The sequence below is a fragment of the Saccopteryx leptura genome, chromosome 4 (genome assembly GCF_036850995.1).
Source record: "Saccopteryx leptura isolate mSacLep1 chromosome 4, mSacLep1_pri_phased_curated, whole genome shotgun sequence".
Taxonomy (NCBI): Eukaryota; Metazoa; Chordata; class Mammalia; order Chiroptera; family Emballonuridae; genus Saccopteryx; species Saccopteryx leptura.
The window spans coordinates 197,645,358-197,667,456 of NC_089506.1; the positions used below are offsets into that span (position 1 = coordinate 197,645,358).

Here is a 22,099-nt window from a genome sequence, read left to right on the forward strand (position 1 = left end):
CAGTGGATAGAGCTTCAGACTGGGACATGGAGGACCCAGATTCAAAACCTCAAAGTTGCCAGTTTGAGTGTGGGCTCATCCAGCTTGCGCACAGGCTCATCAGCCAAAGATCATTGGCTTGAAGCTCAAGGTCACTGGCTTGAACACAAGGTCGCTGGAGTTAGCAAGGGGTCACTCACGCTGTTGTAGCCCGCCCTCCATCAAGGCACATATGAGAAAGCAATCAATGAACAACTAAGGAGCCACAACAAAGAACTGATGCTTCTCATCTCTCTCCCTTCCTTTCTTTCCTTCTCTCTGACTCTCTGTCTCTGTCAAAAAAAAAGAAAGAAAAAGAAAAGAAATGCATTGTAGCCCTGGCCATTTGGCTCAGTGGTAGAGCATCAGCCCAGCATGTGGATGTCCCAGGTTCGATTCCCAGTCAGAGCACATAGGAGAAGCGACCATCAGCTTCTCCACCCTTCCCCCTCTCACTTCTTTCCCTTTCTCTCTGTTCCCCTTCCCTCCTGTAGCCATGGCCCAGGTGCTGAGGATGGCTCCATGGCCTCTGCCTCAGGCGCTAAAAAATGGCTCAGGTTTCAACTGAGCAAGGGTCCCAGATGGGCAGAGTATCATCCCCTAGTGGGCTTGCCAGGTGGATCCAGTCAGGCTCATGCGGCAGTCTGTCTCTCTGCCTCCCTGCTTCTCGAAGGAAGGAAGGAAGGAAGGAAGGAAGGAAGGAAGGAAGGAAGGAAGGAAGGAAGGAAGGAAGGAAGGAAGGAAGGAAGGAAGGAAGGAAGGAAGGAAGGAAGGAAATGCATTGTAATTGAACATAAAAATCCCTCTCCCTTTTTTCTCTTATATAGAAATACAGGCCTACAAATCTCTACAGAAGGAAAAAAAGGGAGAGGGATTTATGTTTGTAAGAAATCAAGTGGATTAAATAGTAAGTTTGATGATCCTATTGGACAAAAAATACCCGAAGTGGCCCAAACTTTCAACACTATTAAGGCCAGAATCTCTAGGACAATCCGGGGCTCTCACATCAGCCAAATAATTTAGGAGAAAAAGAGAAGAAGACTGAAGGAGGAGGAGAAAACTATTTACCATTTACTAAATACTCATCATATACTGAGTGCATTGTTTGACCTTCCTTGTTTAGTTCACTAAATCCTCATAATAAAACAAGGTAGATGGTACTTATGCCCATATGCCCATTTTAGAGATGACAAAACTGACAAAGAGGTTAAGAAACTTTTTTAAGGATCCAAAAAAAAGAATGTAGATAATCTTATATTTAATAATCTCAACAATGAGACTCAAGCCAAGAAGTGACTCCAGAGCCTGTGCCACCATGCCTCCATCAAAATGGCCAGTTCATAGGCAGTGTAGCCTAAACCTATTGTCATAGAAACCCAAGAACAGTGTTTCAAGCCTTGCAGCAGTATTTCTCTAAGTGTGGTCCAAACCATTTGCATCAGAACACATAGAAATGCAAATCATTGGGACTCTCACAAGACTGAACCAGCCTCCAGGGATGGGTGGGGCCTCAGAAAGCATACATTATATTAGTTTCAAGAATTCCTCAACATTAATGAATGACAGTCAAGACATGAAAACAACCTAAGTGTCTGTCTACAGATTCGGGCAGCATATCTTACTAAACTGTACGACTCACCTGATTTCCACAGGAAACTGTGCATTTGTGACCAGGAAACTGGAGATTTTAGACTCGTGGAGTAGCTTCAAGAACCTGTTGATTTCTGGGTACATGATGGGTTCTCCCACAAGGGACAATGCACAATGCTTTACCGTCATTCCTTCTTTGAAGCGTTCTTCCTTGACACCTGGCACTCCTGCAGAACGCAATGAAAACAATCAAGCTCAGGAAGGCACAAAGAGAGAATAACTACTTTTATTTTTCTTAATTAAATGTTTTAAAATAAATAAATTAAATTTATTTCTCTTAATTTAATGTTCCTTGCTTTTAGAGAGCAAATTTATTTTTTGATACCAGCCAGATAATTAAAAAATGAGAGCCAGAGGGAAAAGATAATCCAGAATTACTGAAAAAGAAAAATCAGTCGGCAATCTCATTCTTGGTTTTAGGACTGATTAAACCTAATCAATACAAGCAAGCAAAGCTAACTCCATTAGCTAGCTATATGAAACACAGAACATACTGCATTCTTAGTTTGCTCGGCTCTGCCTTCTTTCCTGTTGGTCTAACACGACCTCAGTATATCTACATGAGGAAAAGCCTCTTCTAGACTATTCACTGGCCCGTTCATTTCAAGCAGTATTCTGAATTGAGAAACTAAACATAGTTAATCCAAAAGTACAGAGGAGAGAAAAAGAAGAAACCTGCAGTTCTCGCCTTTAGCTTCACAGCAGAATCACTTTGAGAGTATCAGAAACTCCTGCCACCAAGGCCCACCGCCAAAGCTTCTGTTTAACTGGAGTGGGTGGAAGCTGGGTAACAGAAGCTTTAAACGTTCCTCTAGGCCCTGGCCGGTTGGCTCAGTGGTAGAGCGTCAGCCTGGCTTGCAGAAGTCCCGAGTTCGATTCCCGGCCAGGGCACACAGGAGAAGTGCCCATCTGCTTCTCCACCCCTCCCCCTCTCCTTCCTCTCTGTCTCTCTCTTCCCCTCCCGCAGCAAGGCTCCATTGGAGCAAAGATGGCCCGGGCGCTGGGGATGGCTCCTTGGCCTCTGCCCCAGGCGCTAGAGTGGCTCTGGTCGCGGCAGAGCGACGCCCCGGAGGGGCAGAGCATCGCCCCCTGGTGGGCAGAGCATCGCCCCTGGTGGGCGTGCCGGGTGGATCCCGGTCGGGTGCATGCGGGAGTCTGTCTGACTGTCTCTCCCCTTTTCCAGCTTCAGAAAAATACAAAAAAAAAAAAAACAACAACAACAAAAACAAAACAAATAAAAAAGTTCCTCTGGTGATTCGAATGTGCAGCCAGGGTTGAAACCATCGCAGAAGCTAGAGGTCCACAAACTTGTCCGCACACTGGAATCACCTGGGAATCCTAAACCTTCCAAATTCCACGCCGCAAAGCAGACCAGTTAAATCACAGTTTCTGGGGAGGAGCACGGACATCGGGAGTGTTTGAAGTTCCCAGGTGATTCCAACATGCAAAAAAAGGGTTGGAACCACTGGCACACACCACTGGTTTCCAACTCTACTTAGACACTGAAACTACCAAAGAACTTTTAAAAATACGACTATTCAGACAGTATCCCAAGCCAATTAAATCACAATCTCTGGGGATAAGATTCAGACACCAGTATTTTTTCACGTTTTCCAAGTGATCCCAGTGTACAGTGTGGACTGAAAAGCACTGCTCTCGACTTAATGCAGAAGGCATTCATGAAAGTCCCTCAATCCAACAGAATGTGAAAGGTTTGGAAAGAGTGTAAAAAGGCAAATAAAAACGTATCTCCTTATTTCAGCTACATCTATCAATTATCTATAGGTTCTTTCTGAAGACTATCTTCTCTAAAGAATACAGATTCCTCACAGACATAGGGGGGTGGGCAGGATTGTTTATACTTCCTCTCAATCACTTACTAACCAGAGGCTTGTTTTTTTGTTTTGTTTTGTTTTTTGTTTTTAACTGTAAACAGTACCTACTTCAAAGAATTTTTGTTAGAATTAAAAGAGATAATGCACATTAGGGCTTTAGCAGAGTGCCTAGCACACAGAAAAAAATTATTAAGGATTTGTTATCATCACCTTGATCCTAGCTTCTTAAAAATGGTTAAATCGGCCCTGGCCGGTTGGCTCAGTGGTAGAGCATCGGCCTGGCATGCAGAAGTCCTGGGTTCGATTCCCGGCCAGGGCACACAGGAGAGGCGCCCATCTGCTTCTCCACCCCTCCCCCTCTCCTTCCTCTCTGTCTCTCTCTTCCCCTCCTGCAGCTGAGGCTCCATTGGAGCAAAGATGGCCCAGGCGCTGGGGATGGCTCCATGGCCTCTGTCCCAGGCGCTAGAGTTGCTCTGGTCACAACAGAGCGACGCCCCAGATGGGCAGAGCATCGCCCCCTGGTGGGCGTGACGGGTGGATCCCGGTCGGGCGCATGCGGGAGTCTGTCTGACTGCCTCCCCGTTTCCAGCTTCAGAAAAAAAAAAAAAAAAAAAAAAAATGGTTAAATCCCAGTCACCAATATCACCTTGACAACAACAACAAACCTAGAGAAAAGAAACTGAGCTATCACTGCTCGCTCGTGCCTTAGTTTGCAAGAAGTAATACAGGTACTATTTTACACACACGCAAACACACAATCAAGTCGGAATAGCAGGTGCAAGTAAACACCTAAGAGAGCAGACCAACACAACACGGGCTAAAATGAGAACCATCTAAAAGTAGCAGCTGACGTTTTCTTTTATGGCTATCAAACTGCAATTCTGAAAATATATTTCAACTCAGTATTTTTGGATGAATAATTTTAAGCTTGATCCTTATCTCACTCTTGTTGCCAAGACAACTAAGAATTAAACATAAAATTTCCTCTTTATAAAAATATATTATTAACATTAAACCCCCATGAGCAGATGAGTAGAAGCGCAGATTTAACCTGAAATGCAAAATTAACCTAAAACTCAGAAAGCAGAATAACTGGCAAGGCTCTAACACCTGACAGTCAGAATCACCAGGTCCAAATTCCAACTCTACCACTCACTTAGGCTAAACACACTGGAGAGAACAGGGCTCAGAGGTGTGAATCCAAGACCCCTTGCCAACTCCTCCACAACACATCATGGCAAAACCTGGTAGAGGCAGCATGGTCAACTCAGACACAGCAGCTCTCATGGTGGTCTCTGGCTACAGGAAGGCAACACCAGAAATACACAGGAGACCCATAGCCCACCGTTTCCAATCCACATAAATTATGCCTGAGTACCAAGGTGACCAGGTCATAAGGAGATACCCACCTACTAGAGGAATACGGTACATAGTCCACAACTGAGGTGACACCACCCCACTGAGATCCCAGAAGCCCCAATAGTGCATGTAAAATAAAATGAAAATTTGAGCTTTACCATTGCCTACTGAAAAGCAAAAGAAAGTCTCCTATATATTAACCTGCTAAACACTAAAGTATCAAGTACATTTAAAAATTTTTTCATTTCCAAAAATGTCCAGGCAGAAAAATAATCCACCAAGCCCTGGCTGGTTGAATCAGTGGTAGAGCGTCGGCCTGGCATGCAGGAGTCCCAGGTTCGATTCCCGGCCAGGGCACACAGGAGAAGTGCCCATCTGCTTCTCCACCCCTCCTCCTCTCCATCTTCTTTGTCTCTTTCTTCCCCTCCCGCAGCCAAGGCTCCAGTGGAGCAAAGTTGGCCCAGGCGCTGAGGATGGCTCTGTGGCCTCTGCCTCAGGCGCTAGAACAGCTCTGGTTGCAACAGAGCGATGCCCCAGATGGGCAGAGCATCACCCCCTGGTGAGCGTGCCGGGTGGATCCCGGTCAGGCGCATGAGGGAGTCTGTCTGACTGCCTCCCCGTTTCCAACTTCAGAAAAATACAAAAAATTTAAAAAATTAAAAAAAGAATCCACCAAGCACAATTAATAACTAAGGTAACAAGAAACTTCAAAAATAAAATAAAAAATCTCCAGAAAACAAACTTAAAACATCGAAGACTGTGATTTAAATGACAGAGAATTCAAGACTGCAGTTCTGAAAAACAAAAACTCAATAAAAAAAATCTCAGAAAAACAATTCAATAATCTCAAAAATAAAATCAGTCAGCAAAAGGAGTACTTCACTAATGAGATTAAAACTATAAAAAAAGAACCAAACAAAAAATTCTGGAGCTGAAGAACTCAAAGAAATGAGATGAAAAATAAACTAGTGAGCTTAAGAAATAAAGCAGACCAGATGGAGGAAAGAATTAGTGACATAGAAAATAGAAATCTAGAAATGACTCAGGTGAAAGATGAGAGAGAATCAAGAGTAAAAAAATTAAATAATTCTACAAGAACTATACGACTCCATTAGAAAGAGCAATATAAGAATATTGGTATATCCCAAGGAGAAGAGAGGAAAATGGGAACAGAGAGCCTATTCAAAAAAATAATTGATGAGAACTTCCCAAACCTATGGAAAGAACTGGATCTTCAAATCTCAGAAGCTAAAAGAATACCTGTTATCTCAGTCCAAAAAGGCCTCATCCAAGGCACATTAAATTATATTAGAATTTTTAAAAAGTAACAACAAAGAAAGATATCTTAAATCAGTCATGGAAAAGAAGATGGTAACCTATAAAGGAAACACCACTAAATTATCAATAGAGTTTTCAACAGAAACACTATTAGCTAGAAGAGAAAAAAATCAAATATTCAAATTATTGAAAAAAAATTATCATCAATGAAGAATAATATACACAACAAAGTTATCCTTTACAGAAGCTGAGGGTACTTAACATCTCAAGACCTGCATTACAAGAACTGCTTAAGGTGTTCTTCCAGATTTAAAAAAAAAGAGACAAAAGAATACAAACTATGAGGAACATAACTAACAGGCAAACAAAAGCAAGAAATGACAACCCTTGTTTAGAAAATATTAAACACTTAATAGAACATAAAGCTTAAAGGAGGTAAAAACATTTTTAAAAAAGACAATAGCTGGAGTGACATCAGAGAAATGGCGCTGTGAGGAGTGTTCCCAATACCTCTCCCTGAAACTTCAACAAATTCAACAACTAGAGACAGAAAAACAATCTCAGGAGCAACTGAAATACACATATATCAAACAAAGGTACAACTGGGTGAAAAGGTGGCTGAATATATAACCCATTCTGAAGGAAATAAGATGGAGAACGGAGTATTCCACTTTCCTCACTGACCTGAGCAAGGACTGCTTTCACTTGGAACTGAGAGAAAGCGAAGGCTGAGGGTGGGAAAAAGCTGGGCTGGGGCAGAGACGTTCAAGCCGAGGAGAGAAGTGTGCCCGCGGCTCAGCCCATGCGGAGCTAATGCCAGCGGCAGACCCGGGTAGAGGTGGGTGAGGAGTTGCCTTGTTTATTCCCGGTGTTCTGGTGGGCAAGTGAGGGCAGTGTGCGAGTGGATCCACCAGGCACTTCGGGCGTGGGTGCCCATGTTTCTGGACAGAGGGGCTGGCTCTGAGACTGTCAATAGTGACCCTCTGTGTGGGCTGTGACCAGAGTTTCCAAACACTCCTGGCTTCCCAAACAACGGTGCACAGGAAGTGCACCAAAGCCAGCTTCCCTACACCTGGACCTGTCTGTGCATGGCACCTCCACCAACCATACAGGCTAACAAAGCACAGTCCTGGGGAAGAGAACTGCGGAAGTGGTGGGGGGAAGGGCGCACAGGCAGCTTGCAGACAGCCTCTGGAAAGCAGAACTGCGGAGTGCTGAGGCATACTAGACATGCCCAGAGGCTGATAGGAAACACTTGAAAAGCAATTGGCTCCAGGCCCTGCCTGATGATGCTGGTGGCTCTGGCTGGCAAAGCCTTTCCCAGAACCCTGCATTGAGTAGGGATAGAGGGGGGATTTGGCAGCTCTTAGAGCCTCTTGCTCTCCAGGCAGTGGCTGGGGCAACATTACAGCTGGGTCTCAGGCTGCTGGTTCAGGAAGGAGAGATTTGGGGAGAGGCTCTGGGAAAGCAAACTCTCCTACTGTCGGAACCTGCAAATGTTAACCAACCCCGCCTACCAATGAAACTGAGGCCTAGTTTATGTCATCACCATAGCTACACATCAGCAAATCTCTGCCTAAGAGTGCCACAGGGGCAGAACCTGGGGTACAACACCACCGGCCAAAACAAGAGAGAAAAAAGAAAAAGGAAGAAGATAACTTCTCAAAACCAGGAAAAATCCACAGTCTATAATTTTTTCAACTTTTTTCTTGTATTTTTTATCTTTTTCTTTTCCTTCCACCTTGGTCATTTTATCCTCTTTCCTTTTTATTCTTTACATAATTTTTTTATAATAATTCTTTTATTTTTTACAATTTATTTATTTTTTACATTTTATTTATTCATTTTTTTAGAGAGAGGAGACAGAGAGAGAAAGAGATAGAGAGAGGAAAGAGATAGAAAGAACAGAGGGAGGAACAGGAAGCATCAACTCCCATATGTGCCTTGACCAGGCAAGCCCGGGGTTTCAAACTGGCGAACTCAGCGTCCCAGGTCGTCACTTTTACCCACTGCATCACCACAGGTCAGGCTTCCTTTTTATTCTTTTCTTTTCATTTTGAACATTATTACCCATAGCTGTTACATTTGCCATTCTTTTTCTTTCTTTTTCTATGAGTGTTACATTCCAAAAAACTTAACTCAACTCTTTTTCTCTCTTTTTGTTTCTTTTATTCTCTTTCACTTTTTCTCTCATTCAAATCTCTCCCACAAACAATTTTATTCTGGATTCAAATTTTTTCTTTATGGCATTTAGTGTGCCTTTGACTTCCCTTTTTATCTCTAACATTTCCCACACTTCCCCCAACTTCGGCTCTCCATTCTATAGTTTTTGTGCTACTTAATACAATAGAATTTTCGTTTTTTACTGTGTTTTTTCTTTTTTCCTCTTTTTCTTTTTTTTTCTTTTCTCTTACACTATTTCTTTCATTCAACCATCATTTACAAATAAATTATTATATTCTTGATCCAAATTTTTTCCTTGTGGCATTTTCCTCTTTGTCACTCATCTACAACCCAGGTCCTCTGTTCTACGAATTTTTGTTCCAATTAGCACAATAGAATTTTCAGTTTTTCACTGCATTTTCTCAAAATAAATTTTCTTTATCAACTCTTATTAGTGTTAACAATACCACTCTAAAATGCCATTTTGGAAAAAGAAATCGAATATCATGGATACAAAAGACAGTGATGTAGCTCAGATGAGGAAAAATTTATAGAAAAAAATATCAATAGCATAGAAACCTTGGAGATAAATGACAGAGAATTTAAAATTGAAGTCCTAAAGATATTCAGGAATATACAAGAAAGCACAGAAAGGCAATTTAGGGAGCTCAGAAAACAATTCAATGAACAGAAAGAATACTTCACCAAGGAAATTGAAACTATGAAAACGAATCAAACTGAGATGAAAAACTCAATTCATGAACTAAAAAACGAGGTAACAAGCTTAGCCAACAGAACAGGCCAGACAGAAAAGAGAATTAGTGACATAGAAGACAGGCAACTAGAGGTACTACAAAGAGATGAGGAGAGAAACTCACGAATTAAAAAATAATGAGATAGCCCTACAGGAACTGTCTGACTCCATCAGAAAGAGCAACATAAAAATAATGGGTCTATCAGAAGGAGAACAGAGAGAAAATGGAATGGAGAACATATTCAAACAAATAATAGACCAGAACTTCCCAAGCCTGTGGAAAGAACTAAAGGCTTGAATTCAAGAAGCAAACAGAACACCGAGTTATCTTAACCCTAACAAACCTACTACAAGTCACATCATAATGAATTTGGCACAAACCAATGACAAAAAAAAAAATTCTCAAGGCGGCCTGGGAAAAGAAGAATACAACATATAAAGGAAGGCCCATTAGATTATCAACAGATTTCTCAGCAGAAACTCTATAAGCTAGAAGAGAGTGAACCCCAATATTTAAAATTCTGAAAGAGAGGAACTTCCAGACTAGAATACTATACCCATCAAAGCTATCCTTCAAATATTGATACAAAGGAGAAATAAAAACATTCACAGATACAGAAAAGATGAGGGAATTTATCACCAGAAAACACCCACTTCAGGAAATACTAAAGGGGGTTTCCCAACCAGATACAAAGAACAAAACAAAACAAAATTACAAGTAAAAGCTCCATCAAGATCGCAATAAAAACATAATCGGTGACAACAAAACACAAAAAAGGGGAAAGAACAAAAATTAACAGTAGCAAAGGAGGATGGAGTGAAGAAGCACTCATTAGATAATGTACTACAATGAATATGATATGTATGCTTTCCATTACTTAATGGTAACCATGCTGAAAAAACCAACACAGAAGTACATGGCTTGAAAAAAGAAGTAACAGAGAAAAGAACTATGGATTACAACCAAACAAAAACAAATGATAGAAAAATAAAAGAGAAAAATCAAACAAGATACAAAACTATCAGAAAGCAATATATAAAATGGCAATAGGAAACCCTCAAATGTCAATAATTACACTAAACGTAAATGGACTGAACTCACCAATAAAAAGACACAGAGTAGCAGAATGGATTAAAAAAGAAAATCCATCTGTATGCTGCCTACAAGAAACACATCTAAGCTACAAGGATAAAAACAAATTCAAAGTGAAAGGCTGAAAAACAATACTCCAAGCAAATAACATCCCAATAAAAAGCAGGTGTGGCAATACTCATATCTAACAATGCAGATTACAAGACAGGAAAGGTAATCAGAGACAAAATCAGTCATTTCATAATGACAAAGTGGACAGTGAATCAAGAAGACATAACACCTCTTAATATATATGCACCAAACCAAGGAGCACCAAAATATATAAGACAACTACTAACTGACCTAAAAACAAAGACCGACAAAAATACAATCATACTTGGAGACCTCAATAAACTGCTGATGGCTATAGATCGTGAATCCAAACAGAAAATCAATAAAGAAATACTGGCCTTAAATGAAACACTAGAACAATTGGATATGATAGCCATCTACAGGACATTTCATCCCAAAGTGCCAGAGTATACATTTTTCTCTAGTGTACATGGAACATTCTCAAGAATTGACCATATGTTAGGCCACAAAAATAACATGAACAAATTCAGAAAGATTGAAATTATACCAAATATATTTTCTGATCATAAAGCCTTGAAACTAGAATTCAACTGCAAAAAAGAGGTAAACAAACCCACAAAAATATGGAAACTAAACAACATATTTTTTAAAAATGAGTGGGTCAAAGAAGATATAAGCACAGAGATCAAAAGATACATACAGGCAAACAAAAATAACAATACAACATATCAGAATCACTGGGATGCAGCAAAAGCAGTAATAAGAGGGAAGTTCATATCACTACAGGCCTATATGAACAAACAAGAGAGAGTCCAAGTAAACTGCTTAACTTCACATCCTAAGGAACTAGAAAAAGAAGAGCAAAGACAACCCAAAACCAGCAGAGGAAAGAAAATAATAAAAATCAGAGCAGAAATAAATGAAATAGAGAACAGAAATACTATAGAAAAAAATTAATAAAACAAGGAGCTGGTTCTTTGAAAAGATCAAAAAAATTGACAAACCCTTGGCAAGACTCACCAAGGAAAAAAGAGAAAAGACTCATATAAACAAAATCCAAAATTAAAGAGAAGAAATCACCACAGATATACAAAAAATTATTGTAGAATACTATGAGAAACTATATGCCACCAAATTTAACAATCTAGAAGAAATGGATAAATTCCTAGAACAATACAATCTTCCTAGACTGAATCATGAAGAAGCAGAAAGCCTAAACAGACCCATAAGCAGGGAGGAAATAGAAACAACTATTAAAACCTCCCCAAAAATAAAAGTCCAGGGCCAGATGGCTATTCTAGTGAATTCTATGAAACATTCAAAGAAGACTTGGTTCCTATTCTACTCAAAGTCTTCCAAAAATTTGAAGAAGAAGTAATACTGCCAAACACATTTATGAGGCCAACATAACCCTCATACGGAAACCTGGCAAGGACAACACAAAAAAAGAAAACTACATACCAATATCTCTAATGAATACAGATGTTAAAATACTAAACAAAATACTAGCAAATCGAATACAACAACACATTAAAAATATAATTCATCATGATCAAGTAGGATTAATCCCAGAATCAAAAGGATGGTTCAACATACGTAAAACAGATAATGTAATACACCATATCAACAAAACAAAGAACAAAAACCATATGATCTTATCAACAGATGCAGAAAAGGCTTCGATAAAATACAACATCATTTTATGTTTAAAACATTTAACAAAATGGGTATAGAAGGAAAATATCTCAACATAATAAAGGCTATCTATGATAAACCATCAGCTAACATCATATTAAATGGCATAAAACTGAGGACTTACCCCTAAATTAGAAACAAGACAAGGTTGTCCACTCTCTCCACTCTTATTCAACATAGTGCTGGAAGTTCTAGCCAGAGCAATCAGACAAGAGAAAGAAATAAAAGGCATTCATATTGGGAAAAAAGAAGTAAAGGTTTCACTTTTTTGCAGACAATATGATCCTGTACATCGAAAACACCAAAGACTCCACAAAAAGACTACTAGAAACAATAAAACAATACAGTAAGGTCGCAGGATACAAAATTAATATACAAAAGTCCATTGCCTTCTTATATGCCAAAATGAAACATCAGAAAACGAGCTAAAAAAAAATCCCCTTCATGGTTGCAACAAAAAAATTAAAATATCTAGGAATAAACATAACAAAGAATGTAAAGGACCCTTATAATGAAAACTACAAAGCATTGTTAAGGGAAATCGAAAAAGATATAATGAAATGGAAAAATATTCCTTGTTCTTGGATAGGAAGAATAAATATAGTCAAAATGACTATATTACTCAAAGCAATATACATATTTAATGCAATTCCCATCAAAATTCCATTGTCATTTTTTAAAGAAATGGAACAAAAAATCATCTGGTTTATATAGAACTATAAAAAAACCTGAATAGCCAGAGCAATCCTAAGAAAAAAGAACGAAGCTGGAGGCATTACAATACCTGACTTCAAATTATATTATACAGCCACGATAATCAAAACTGCATGGTATTGGCAGAAAAAGACAGTCAGATCTGGAACAGAATAGAAAGCCCCGAAATAAAACCACATGTATATGGTCAAATAATTTTTGATAAGGGGCCAACAACACACAATGGAGAAAGGAAAGCCTCTTCAACAAATGGTGCTGGGAAAACTGGACAGCCACATGCAAAAGAATGAAACCCGACTACCGTTTGTCCCCTTGTACTAAAATTAATTCAAATTGGATCAAAGACCTAAATATAAGACCTGAAACAATAAATTACATAGAAGAAAACAGAGGTACTAAACTCATGGACCTTGGTTACAAAGAGCACTTTATGAATTTGACTCCAAAGGCAAGGGAAGTGAAGGCAAAGATAAATGAATGGGACTACATCAGACTAAGAAACTTTTGCACAGCAAGAGAAACTGACAACAAAACAAACAGCCAACTAAATGGGAGATGATATTTTCAAACAACGCACAGATAAGGGCCTAATATCCAAAATATACAAAGAACTCATAAAACTCAACAACAAACAAGCAAACAATCCAATAAAAAACTGGGAAAAGGACATGAACAGACACTTCTCACAGGAAGAAATACAAATGGCCAACAGATATATGAAAAGATGCTCATTATCATTAGTTATTAGAGAAATGCAAATCAACACAACAATGAGTTACCACCTTACACCTGTTAGATTAACTATTATCAACAAGAGAGGTAATAACAAGTGTTGGAGAGGCTGTGGAGAAAAAGGAACCCTCATACACTGTTAGTGGGAACGTAAAGTAGTACAACCACTATGGAAGGAAGTATGGTGGTTCCTCAAAAATTTTAAAATAAACTACCATATGACCCAGCAATCCCTCTACTGGGAATATACTCCCATAACTCAAAAACACTAGTACGTAAAGACACATGCAGCCCCATGTTCAATGCAGCATTGTCCACAGTGGCCAAGACATGGAAACACCCAAAAGCCCTTCAATAGATGAATGGATAAAGAAGATGTGGTACGTATATACTACGGAATACTACTCAGCCATAAGAAATGATGACATCAGATCATTTACAACAAAATGGATGAATCTTGATAACTATATGGAGTGAAATAAGTAAGTCAGAAAAAACTAAGAACTATATGATTCCATACATAGGTGGGACATAAAAATGAGACTCAGGTACATGGACAAGAGTGTGATGGTTACCAGGGGTGGGGAGGGGACGAGAGGGGTAGGGGGAGAGGAGGGGCACAAAGAAAACTAGATAGAAGGTGACGGAAGACTATATGACTTTGGGCAATGGGTATGCAACATAATAAAATGTCAAACCTGGAGATGTTTTCTCTGAACCTATGTACCCTGATTTATCAATGTCACTCCATTAAAATTAATTTTAAAAATGCCAAAAAAAAAAATAAAAGACAACAGCTATTGCAATTTGGAAACACAGACACAGTATATAAAGAAATAACTTGTAAAAATACGAGAAGTAAAACAGGTGGGGGAAAAGGATTGAACTTCTACAAGGGAATGGAGATAAGATGCAATCAGGATAAAAAGGACTACTATATATAGGCAACTTTCTTTTGCATAATTTTAATGGTAATCATACAAAAAAATCTAGAACTCAGATACACAATATTTTTTATAAAGAGAAAATGGAGGGGAAAGAACAAAGGGTACCCCCAAACTAAAATAATAGACAGAAACACAAGAGAAAAGAAACAATGGAAACACAGAGCTACCAGGAAACAAAAGATAAAATGGCTATAGGAAATCATCATATACCAATCCACACTAAATGTAAATGGACTGAATTCATCAATAAAAAGACATAAAGTACTGGGATGGATCAAAAAACAAAACCCAACTCTATGCTGCCTTCAGCAGAAACAGCTGCAAGGACAATGAAGACTCAAAGAAAAGGGGTGGAAAATAGTAATACAGCAAGCAAATGGCATCCAGAGAAAAACAAGTGTAGCCAACTTATATCAGACAAAATAGATTTCAAGATAAAAAGCTAACAGACAAAGATGGACATTTTATAATGATAAAGGAGACAATATATCAAAGAGGCCTACCACTTTAATATATATGCACCAAATCAGGGAGCACCAAAATATATAAAGCCACAAACAGAATTAAAGGAAGAAACTGACAGAAACACAATTACAGGGAACCTAAATACCCCACTGACAGCAATGGATCGATTATCTAAACAGAAAAACAGTAAGAAAATATCAGCCTTAAACAACACACGAGATTAAATAGACAATTAAAATTTCAGAGCTTTTCATCCCATAACACCAGAATGTACTATTAGCTAGTGCACATAGGACATCCTAAACAACAGACCATTTGTTCGGGCACAAAACTAGCCTCAGCGAAAATAAGATTTAAGTCATACCAAGCATATCATCTGACCACATTACCTTTAAACTGGAAATCAACTGTAAAAGAAAAAAAATGGCAGGAAACACCACAAATATGTGGAGATTAAACAACACGTTACTAAACAATGACTGAATAAAAAAAATAAAAGCAGAGGTCAAAAGATACAGAGACAAAAGAATAACAATATGACATCAAAAATTTGGGAATACAGCTAAAGCAGTAGTAAGAGGAAAGTTTATAGCACTAAGTGGTTACCTCAAAAACAAGTCTAAAATAAAGAACCTAACATTTCACTTTAAAGAACTAAAAAAAAAACCAACAAAAAAAACAAAACCAAAAGTCAGAAGGAAGGAATAATAAAAATTAGAGCAGAATTAAACAAAATAAAAACCAAAAAGACAATAGAAAAAATGAACACAACAAAGAGCTGTCTCTTTGAAAATAAAATTGAAAACCTCTGGCTAGTCTCATTAAGGAAAAAAAGAGAAAAGACTTAAATAAACAAAATCAGAAATGAAAGAGAAGTTACAACAGACACCATAGAAATAAAAAGAAGTATACAAAAACTATCCTATGTACTATCCTATAGAGTATATGCCACCAAATTTGGTAACTCAAGAAATAACTAAGTCTTAGAAATATATAACCTTCCTATACTAAATCATAAAGAACTGGAAAATCTAAATAGACTGATCAACAGTAAAGAAAAACCTGTCATCAAAGCATCCCAAAAAGTAAAAGTCCAGGACCATATGGCTTCCCTAGTGAATTCTATTAAACATTCAAAAAAGGTTTAATAACTATCCTTCCCAAACTCTTCCAAATAATTGAAGAGAGGCAACTTCTAACTTGTTTTATGAGGCCAACATTATCCTCATGCCAAAACCTGGCAAGGACAACTCAAAAAAAAAAAATTACAGACCAATATCTCTGATGAATATAGATGCAATGTTCTAAACAAACACTATCAAGTTTTAAAAGATAACATCACAATTGTGGCTCATCCAGGGTCACAAGGATGGTTGCAGATCGATCAATGTGATACATTACATTAACAAAATAAAATATAAAAATCATATGACCATATAGAAAATGCAGAAAAATTATTTGACAAGTTATAACATCCATTTATGATTAAAACACTCAATAAGGCCCTGGCCGTCTGGCTCAGTGGTAGAGCACTGGCCCAGCGTGTGGATGTTCTGGGTTCAATTCCTGGTCAGGGCACACAGGAGAAACGACCTTCTACTTCTCCACCCCTCTTCTTCCCCCTTCACTCTCCCCCCCCTCCTCCTGCAGCCACAGCTCGATTGGTTCAAGCGAGCTGGCACTAAAAAAGTGGCTCAGCCTGACCAGGCAGTGGCACAGTGGATAGAGCATCGGACTGGGATGGAGAAGACCCAGGTTCGAGATCCCGAGGTCACCAGCTTGGGTGTGGACTCATCTGGTTTGAGCAAAAGCTCACCAGCTTGGACCCAAGGTCGCTGGCTCCAGCAAGGGGTTACTCAGTCTGCTGAAGGCCCACAATCAAGGCAACTATGAGAAAGCAATCAATGAACAACTAAAGTGTCGCAACGAAAAACTGATGATTGATTGATTGATGCTTCTCATCTCTCTCCGTTCCTGTCTGTCTGTCCCTATCTATCCCTCTCTCTGACTCTCTCTCTGTCTCTGTAAAAAAAAAAAAAAAAAAAGTGGCTCAGTTGCTGAGCAATGGAGAGGTAGAGCATCACCCTCTAGTGGGCTTGCTGGGTGGATCCCGGTTCGGGCACATACGGAAGTTTGTCTCTCTGCCCCTCCTCCTTTCACTAAAGTAAACCAACAAAAATAAAAAACACTCAATAAATGGATATAAAGAACCTCAACATAATAAAAGCCATATATAACAAACCTTTACCTAATATTATACTCAATGGCAAAAAACTGAAAGCTCTTCCTCTAAGATAAGGAAAAAGACTATGATGTTCACGCTCATCACCGTTATTCAACATAATACTACAAGTCCTAGCCAGAGCAATCAGACAAGAGAAAGAAATAAAAAGAATTCAAACTGGGAATGAAGAAGTAAAAACCGTCATCTTTTGCGGATTACATAATTATTCATATAGAAAATCCTAAGGACTCCCCAAAACACTATTGGAAACAATAAACAAATACAGTAGTGTCAGTATACAAAATCAATGTACAAAATTCATTGTGTTTCTATATACTAACAATAAATATCAGAAAGGGAAATGAAGAAACAATCCCCTTTACACTATAGCAATAAAGGATAAAATGCATAGGATTTTTATGATTAAAATACCCTAAACAATAAAACCAAAGGACCTGCACACTGAAAAACTACAAGACTGCTAAAAAGAAAATCAAAGAAGACACAAAGAAATAGGAAGATATTCCATGTTTATGAATTGGAAGAATTAACATTGTTTTTTTTTTGTTTGTTTGTTTTTTCATTTTTCTGAAGCTGGAAACAGGGAGAGACAGTCAGACAGACTCCCGCATGCGCCCGACCGGGATCCACCCGGCACGCCCACCAGGGGCGGTGCTCTGCCCCCCAGGGGGCGATGCCCTGCCCATCCTGGGCGTCGTCATATTGCGACCAGAGCCACTCTAACGCCTGAGGCAGAGGCCACAGAGCCATGCCCAGCGCCCGGGCTATCTTTGCTCCAATGGAGCCTTGGCTGCGGGAGGGGAAGAGAGAGACAGAGAGGAAAGTGCGGCGGAGGGGTGGAGAAGCAAATGGGCGCTTCTCCTGTGTGCCCTGGCCGGGAATCGAACCCGGGTCCTCCGCACGCTAGGCTGACGCTCTACCACTGAGCCAACCGGCCAGGGCAACATTGTTTAAATGGTCATATTACACCTAAAACAGTCTACAGATTTAAGCATTCAACATGAAAATCCAAATGGTACTCTTCAAAGATATACAACAACAACTAAAATCCTCAAATTTGTACAGAACTACAAAAGACACTGAGTAGCCAAAGCAATCCCGGTGAGGGTGGCAGGTAGTCAACAAAGGTGAAGGCATCAGACTCTCTGACTTCAAATTATATATACTACAAAGTTGCAATAATCAAAACTGTATCATTTTGCTAGTAAAACAGACACACAGACCAATTGAACAAAACTGAGAGCCCAGAAATAAACCCACCTCTAAATAGGTAACTAATTTTTGACAAAGAAGCCAAAAACATATCATAGAGAAAAGAAAGCTTCTTCAATAAATGGTGTTGGGAAAACTGAAAAGTCACATTCAAAAGAATGAAATTAGACTGCTATTTGACATCATACACAAAAATTAACTCAAAACAGATCCAAGAACTAAATATAAGCCCTGACACAATAAAATACATAGAAGAAACAGGTAATAGACTCACAAAGCTTGGTCTCAGAGAGGACTATAAATTTGACACCAAAACAAGAAAATAAAAGCAAAAATAAATAAATGGTTAATAATGTATCCACATTCTGAATACTTTATGTCCTTTTTATTAAGGTATAATTGACAAATACGAGTATTCTTACTTCTAAAGATTGAGCCAATTTGAAATAAAATATTCTCTCCTTTCTTCTTATAACAATACAGTTCCTGACCAGAGATATTTCTAAGATCCCCCTCCTAGCTGAACACCATATACTATAATACTGTATATCCTTGATACAGTCGCTGCCACTGTGAGGGTTTTCATAAACAAGCTTCAGAAAACCATCAGCAGGTGGTGCTCCCTTCCCTACCTCCACATTCTTTTCAATGTGTACTTTAGCATACCTGGTTGTGAAAACCATCTGTTGGAGACCCTTTATTACCTGCCTAACTTCACTTCTAGCTTCAACTATAGGTAAAAGAAAAACATCTAGCAACAAATGTCTTTTCAGCACCGAAGCCATTCCTATAAGGGTTCTCTCATTTGATGTCTGCTGAGCTCAAGAAACCTCAGCCCCACTCTCTGGGATCCACTGTTCCTTGCCACAGTGGTATTTAGAGGGGAGCAGGAAGCATTATAAAAAGATGCTGAGTCTTAGTAAAATTCTGACCCACTTGTAATCAACATAATGTTAATTTTGCATAAGTATAAAGGGAAAGCTAATAAAGGTCATGAGAAGAAAAATGGTTTAATGAGCCAATGAAATAACTGAAAAGACTGATTGCTCTCGGAAATGAGAATAGAAGCATTTAAAATATCAAAAAATCTTCAAAGACTGTTCAAGGCTGGCCAGTCAGCTAAAGCTGGAAACGCAGAGGTAACAATACCCACAACAAGTATCATCCTACACAAAAATAAAATCGTCAGATGACTGGAGTAGACCCAGGGAGAGAGTGAGCGGAGAGCAAGCATTCATCATGGGGGTGGGGAAGCACCCTGTGAAGCAAAGGACTCCGAGCCACAGTAAAGGAAAGTGTACTGCTCAGAAAAATGAGGGGATATCGCAAAATGAATATGAAGTGATAAGATATCCCCTAAAATTAGTATATTAATGTGTTAAGAGTGGACCTCTAAAGAGAGGCTAAAGTGGAGAAACCCAGAATATAACAAACTAAGAAGGAAATGGCTTCCAGCCTCTGAAATTTACTTGTAATTTCCAATTTATAGAAATCCTGTTCTAAGCCTTTCTGTTTGAACATGAAATTCATATTCCCACAGTTACATTATTATTAAAATGGAGATTAAGTTAACCATGCAAACACCCAAACATCAAATTAATTTGTTATACACCTGAACTATAGCACTAATAAACCTATTTCAATATCACATAATAAAATTTGTACATTTTTCTTTTTTTTTTTTTTTATATTTTATTTATTGATTTTTTTAGAGAGAGAGGAGTGAGAGAGAGAGAGACAGAGAGAGAGAGAAGGGGGAGGAGCAGGAAGCATCAACTCCCATATGTGCCTTGACCTGGCAAGCCCAAGGTTTGGAACCGGCGACCTCAGTGTTCCAGGTCGACGCTTTATCCCACTGCGCCACCACAGGTCAGGCCTTGTACATTTTTCTTATAGGAAAATGTATCCTAAGGTTCAACCAAGGAAACCAGAAACACTTCTTTTTTTTTTTTTTTTTTTTAATTTTGTGGCTTAAAGGGTAGTATTGGGGCTCCAATAAGAAAACTCTAATATGGGTGTGGAAAAGAGAAAGGGGGACTAGTTTTCTGCAGGATATCTGTAAGTGAATAACGCTGTGTCATGTGAGATAAACCACTTCTCCAGGCCAATCTCTGCTGAGGAGTTCTGATTTAGGGAAGACAGAGAACACTCTCCACCAGGGGCTGAAACCAGATCTAGAGTTACATTTCTGCAACTTTAGAGTTCAAAAGTAGGATCCATGTCACAGGGTGCGTGCACTCAAAGAGGTCTGGGTTCAGAAGAAGTAGCGTGACTTGCATTAGCCTCATCATCCGGAGTCTGAGGCTGACTATCCAGAAACAAGGGTGACCTGTTTTATTTATACTTTATCCCTGAGGTATGAATGAAAGAACATAAGAGATTTCACTGACTGCAGGAGGAAATCGAGTTCATAAAAAACTTCAGACTATAGCCATGGATAAAGATTGAAGTTATAAAATTTTCCCCTTAGGCATTCTAACTGCTATTCAGAATTTGCTGGTCCATAGATGTGTGGTAGGCAGATAGGCGTGGACAGAGCAAGGATGATGGGCCTGGTACAGAAGGCCCCAGAGCAAGGATGATAGCCTAGCTCCAGGCCCTGAAAAGCAGCAAAACCACCTCACAGCTGACCTTAGGACCAGCTGCTCTGACTAATGACCACCTAGTGCCAACCAATTAGTGGAGACTAAGACCCTGAAAGACTATACCAAGAGCTGATGAATATTGGGATCCTACCCTGGACCTCCCCTAAAATCCTCACCCTTAGGAGCCCTTAGGTCAGAGGACACATCCTGCTCTTCCTCCCAGGAGTACACCTGTGCCTTTCCCTGTCTCCACCTCTGCTCGCCCCCAGCTGTGTTCTCTTTGCCTCTCTCTTTCCCCTAGACTCCAAGGGTCCTTTTTTGCATCTATAACTTATTTCCTGAGCCCATTTCTTCTATGTCTGTGACTTTCTAAATAAACTTTCTCTTACGGTTGGAGTCTTGACTCTGAATTCTTTCCTAGACAGAACTCAGGTACTGAGGTTGCTGAACACCTGGTGCTGTTTAAATTCTCACCGCCACCAACAGACAGGCTCTCTGTTCTTTCTCCCTGCAATCCTAGAGCTAGCATCCCCCTACAAGACAATATATTTTTTAAAACTCTTGTTTCTATGCCATGGGAACTTGAAGACAAACCATTGAAGTGCCTACTGATTAAAGTAAGTACAAAGTTACTGAGACACAACTTTCCTCACAGGACAAGCCCTTCTTAACAAATTAGACAACAACAGGAGGTCATCACTGCCAATTCATTGCTAACAGGAGACCCCAACTTAGAGGGGTCCCCCCTAGAATAAAGGGGAAGATTTTATTCAATGAAAACAGCTCAATTGTGGAACAGCTCAGACATTTACCAGCAGTGGAAGTGGCGCTGGTGTTATAGCACCAGCCCCCATGTTATAGCTTTGGCTAGTGAAATATAGTCTTCAATGGTAACAAAGCGTGCTCCATGGAGGCAGAGGTGAAGCCAGCTTAGAAGGCTGCCCACACCAGTCCCTGATCGGACATTTCTAATATGGAAGAAAAAGGGACCACATACTAAACCTGACAAGTTCTGAGGAGGCCTACAAGGCAGCCTTATATACTCACAGACTGAAAGCATCCACATAGGATGGTCTGAAATGAAAACTTCCTAACTAAAAGCAGTTCATGTCCTAGGGTGGTGTTTTTCCTTAACTAAAGTCAATCTTCACCTTTACTGAGACTGTTGTCTTTTTGTATCTAAGATAACATACCTGACAACATGGCTTTGGAATGTCAGAGTAATCCCCTTTTCAAGACCCTTCAAGGGCACAACCTCCCACCAGAACATAACACCAAAGAC

The 22,099-nt window shown here is 39.4% G+C and overlaps 1 protein-coding gene across 3 annotated transcripts in view; it reads right to left on the reverse strand.

Moving 5' to 3' along the window:
- Positions 1-22,099, reverse strand: part of LOC136403579 (S-adenosyl-L-methionine-dependent tRNA 4-demethylwyosine synthase TYW1) — a 204,900-nt gene that overhangs the window by 68,040 nt on the left and 114,761 nt on the right. For all 3 annotated transcript variants that reach the window (XM_066382466.1, XM_066382465.1, XM_066382467.1), the window contains exon 12: positions 1,658-1,835. In XM_066382466.1, the coding sequence (XP_066238563.1) occupies positions 1,658-1,835 (178 nt within the window). The remainder of the gene's footprint in view (positions 1-1,657; positions 1,836-22,099) is intronic.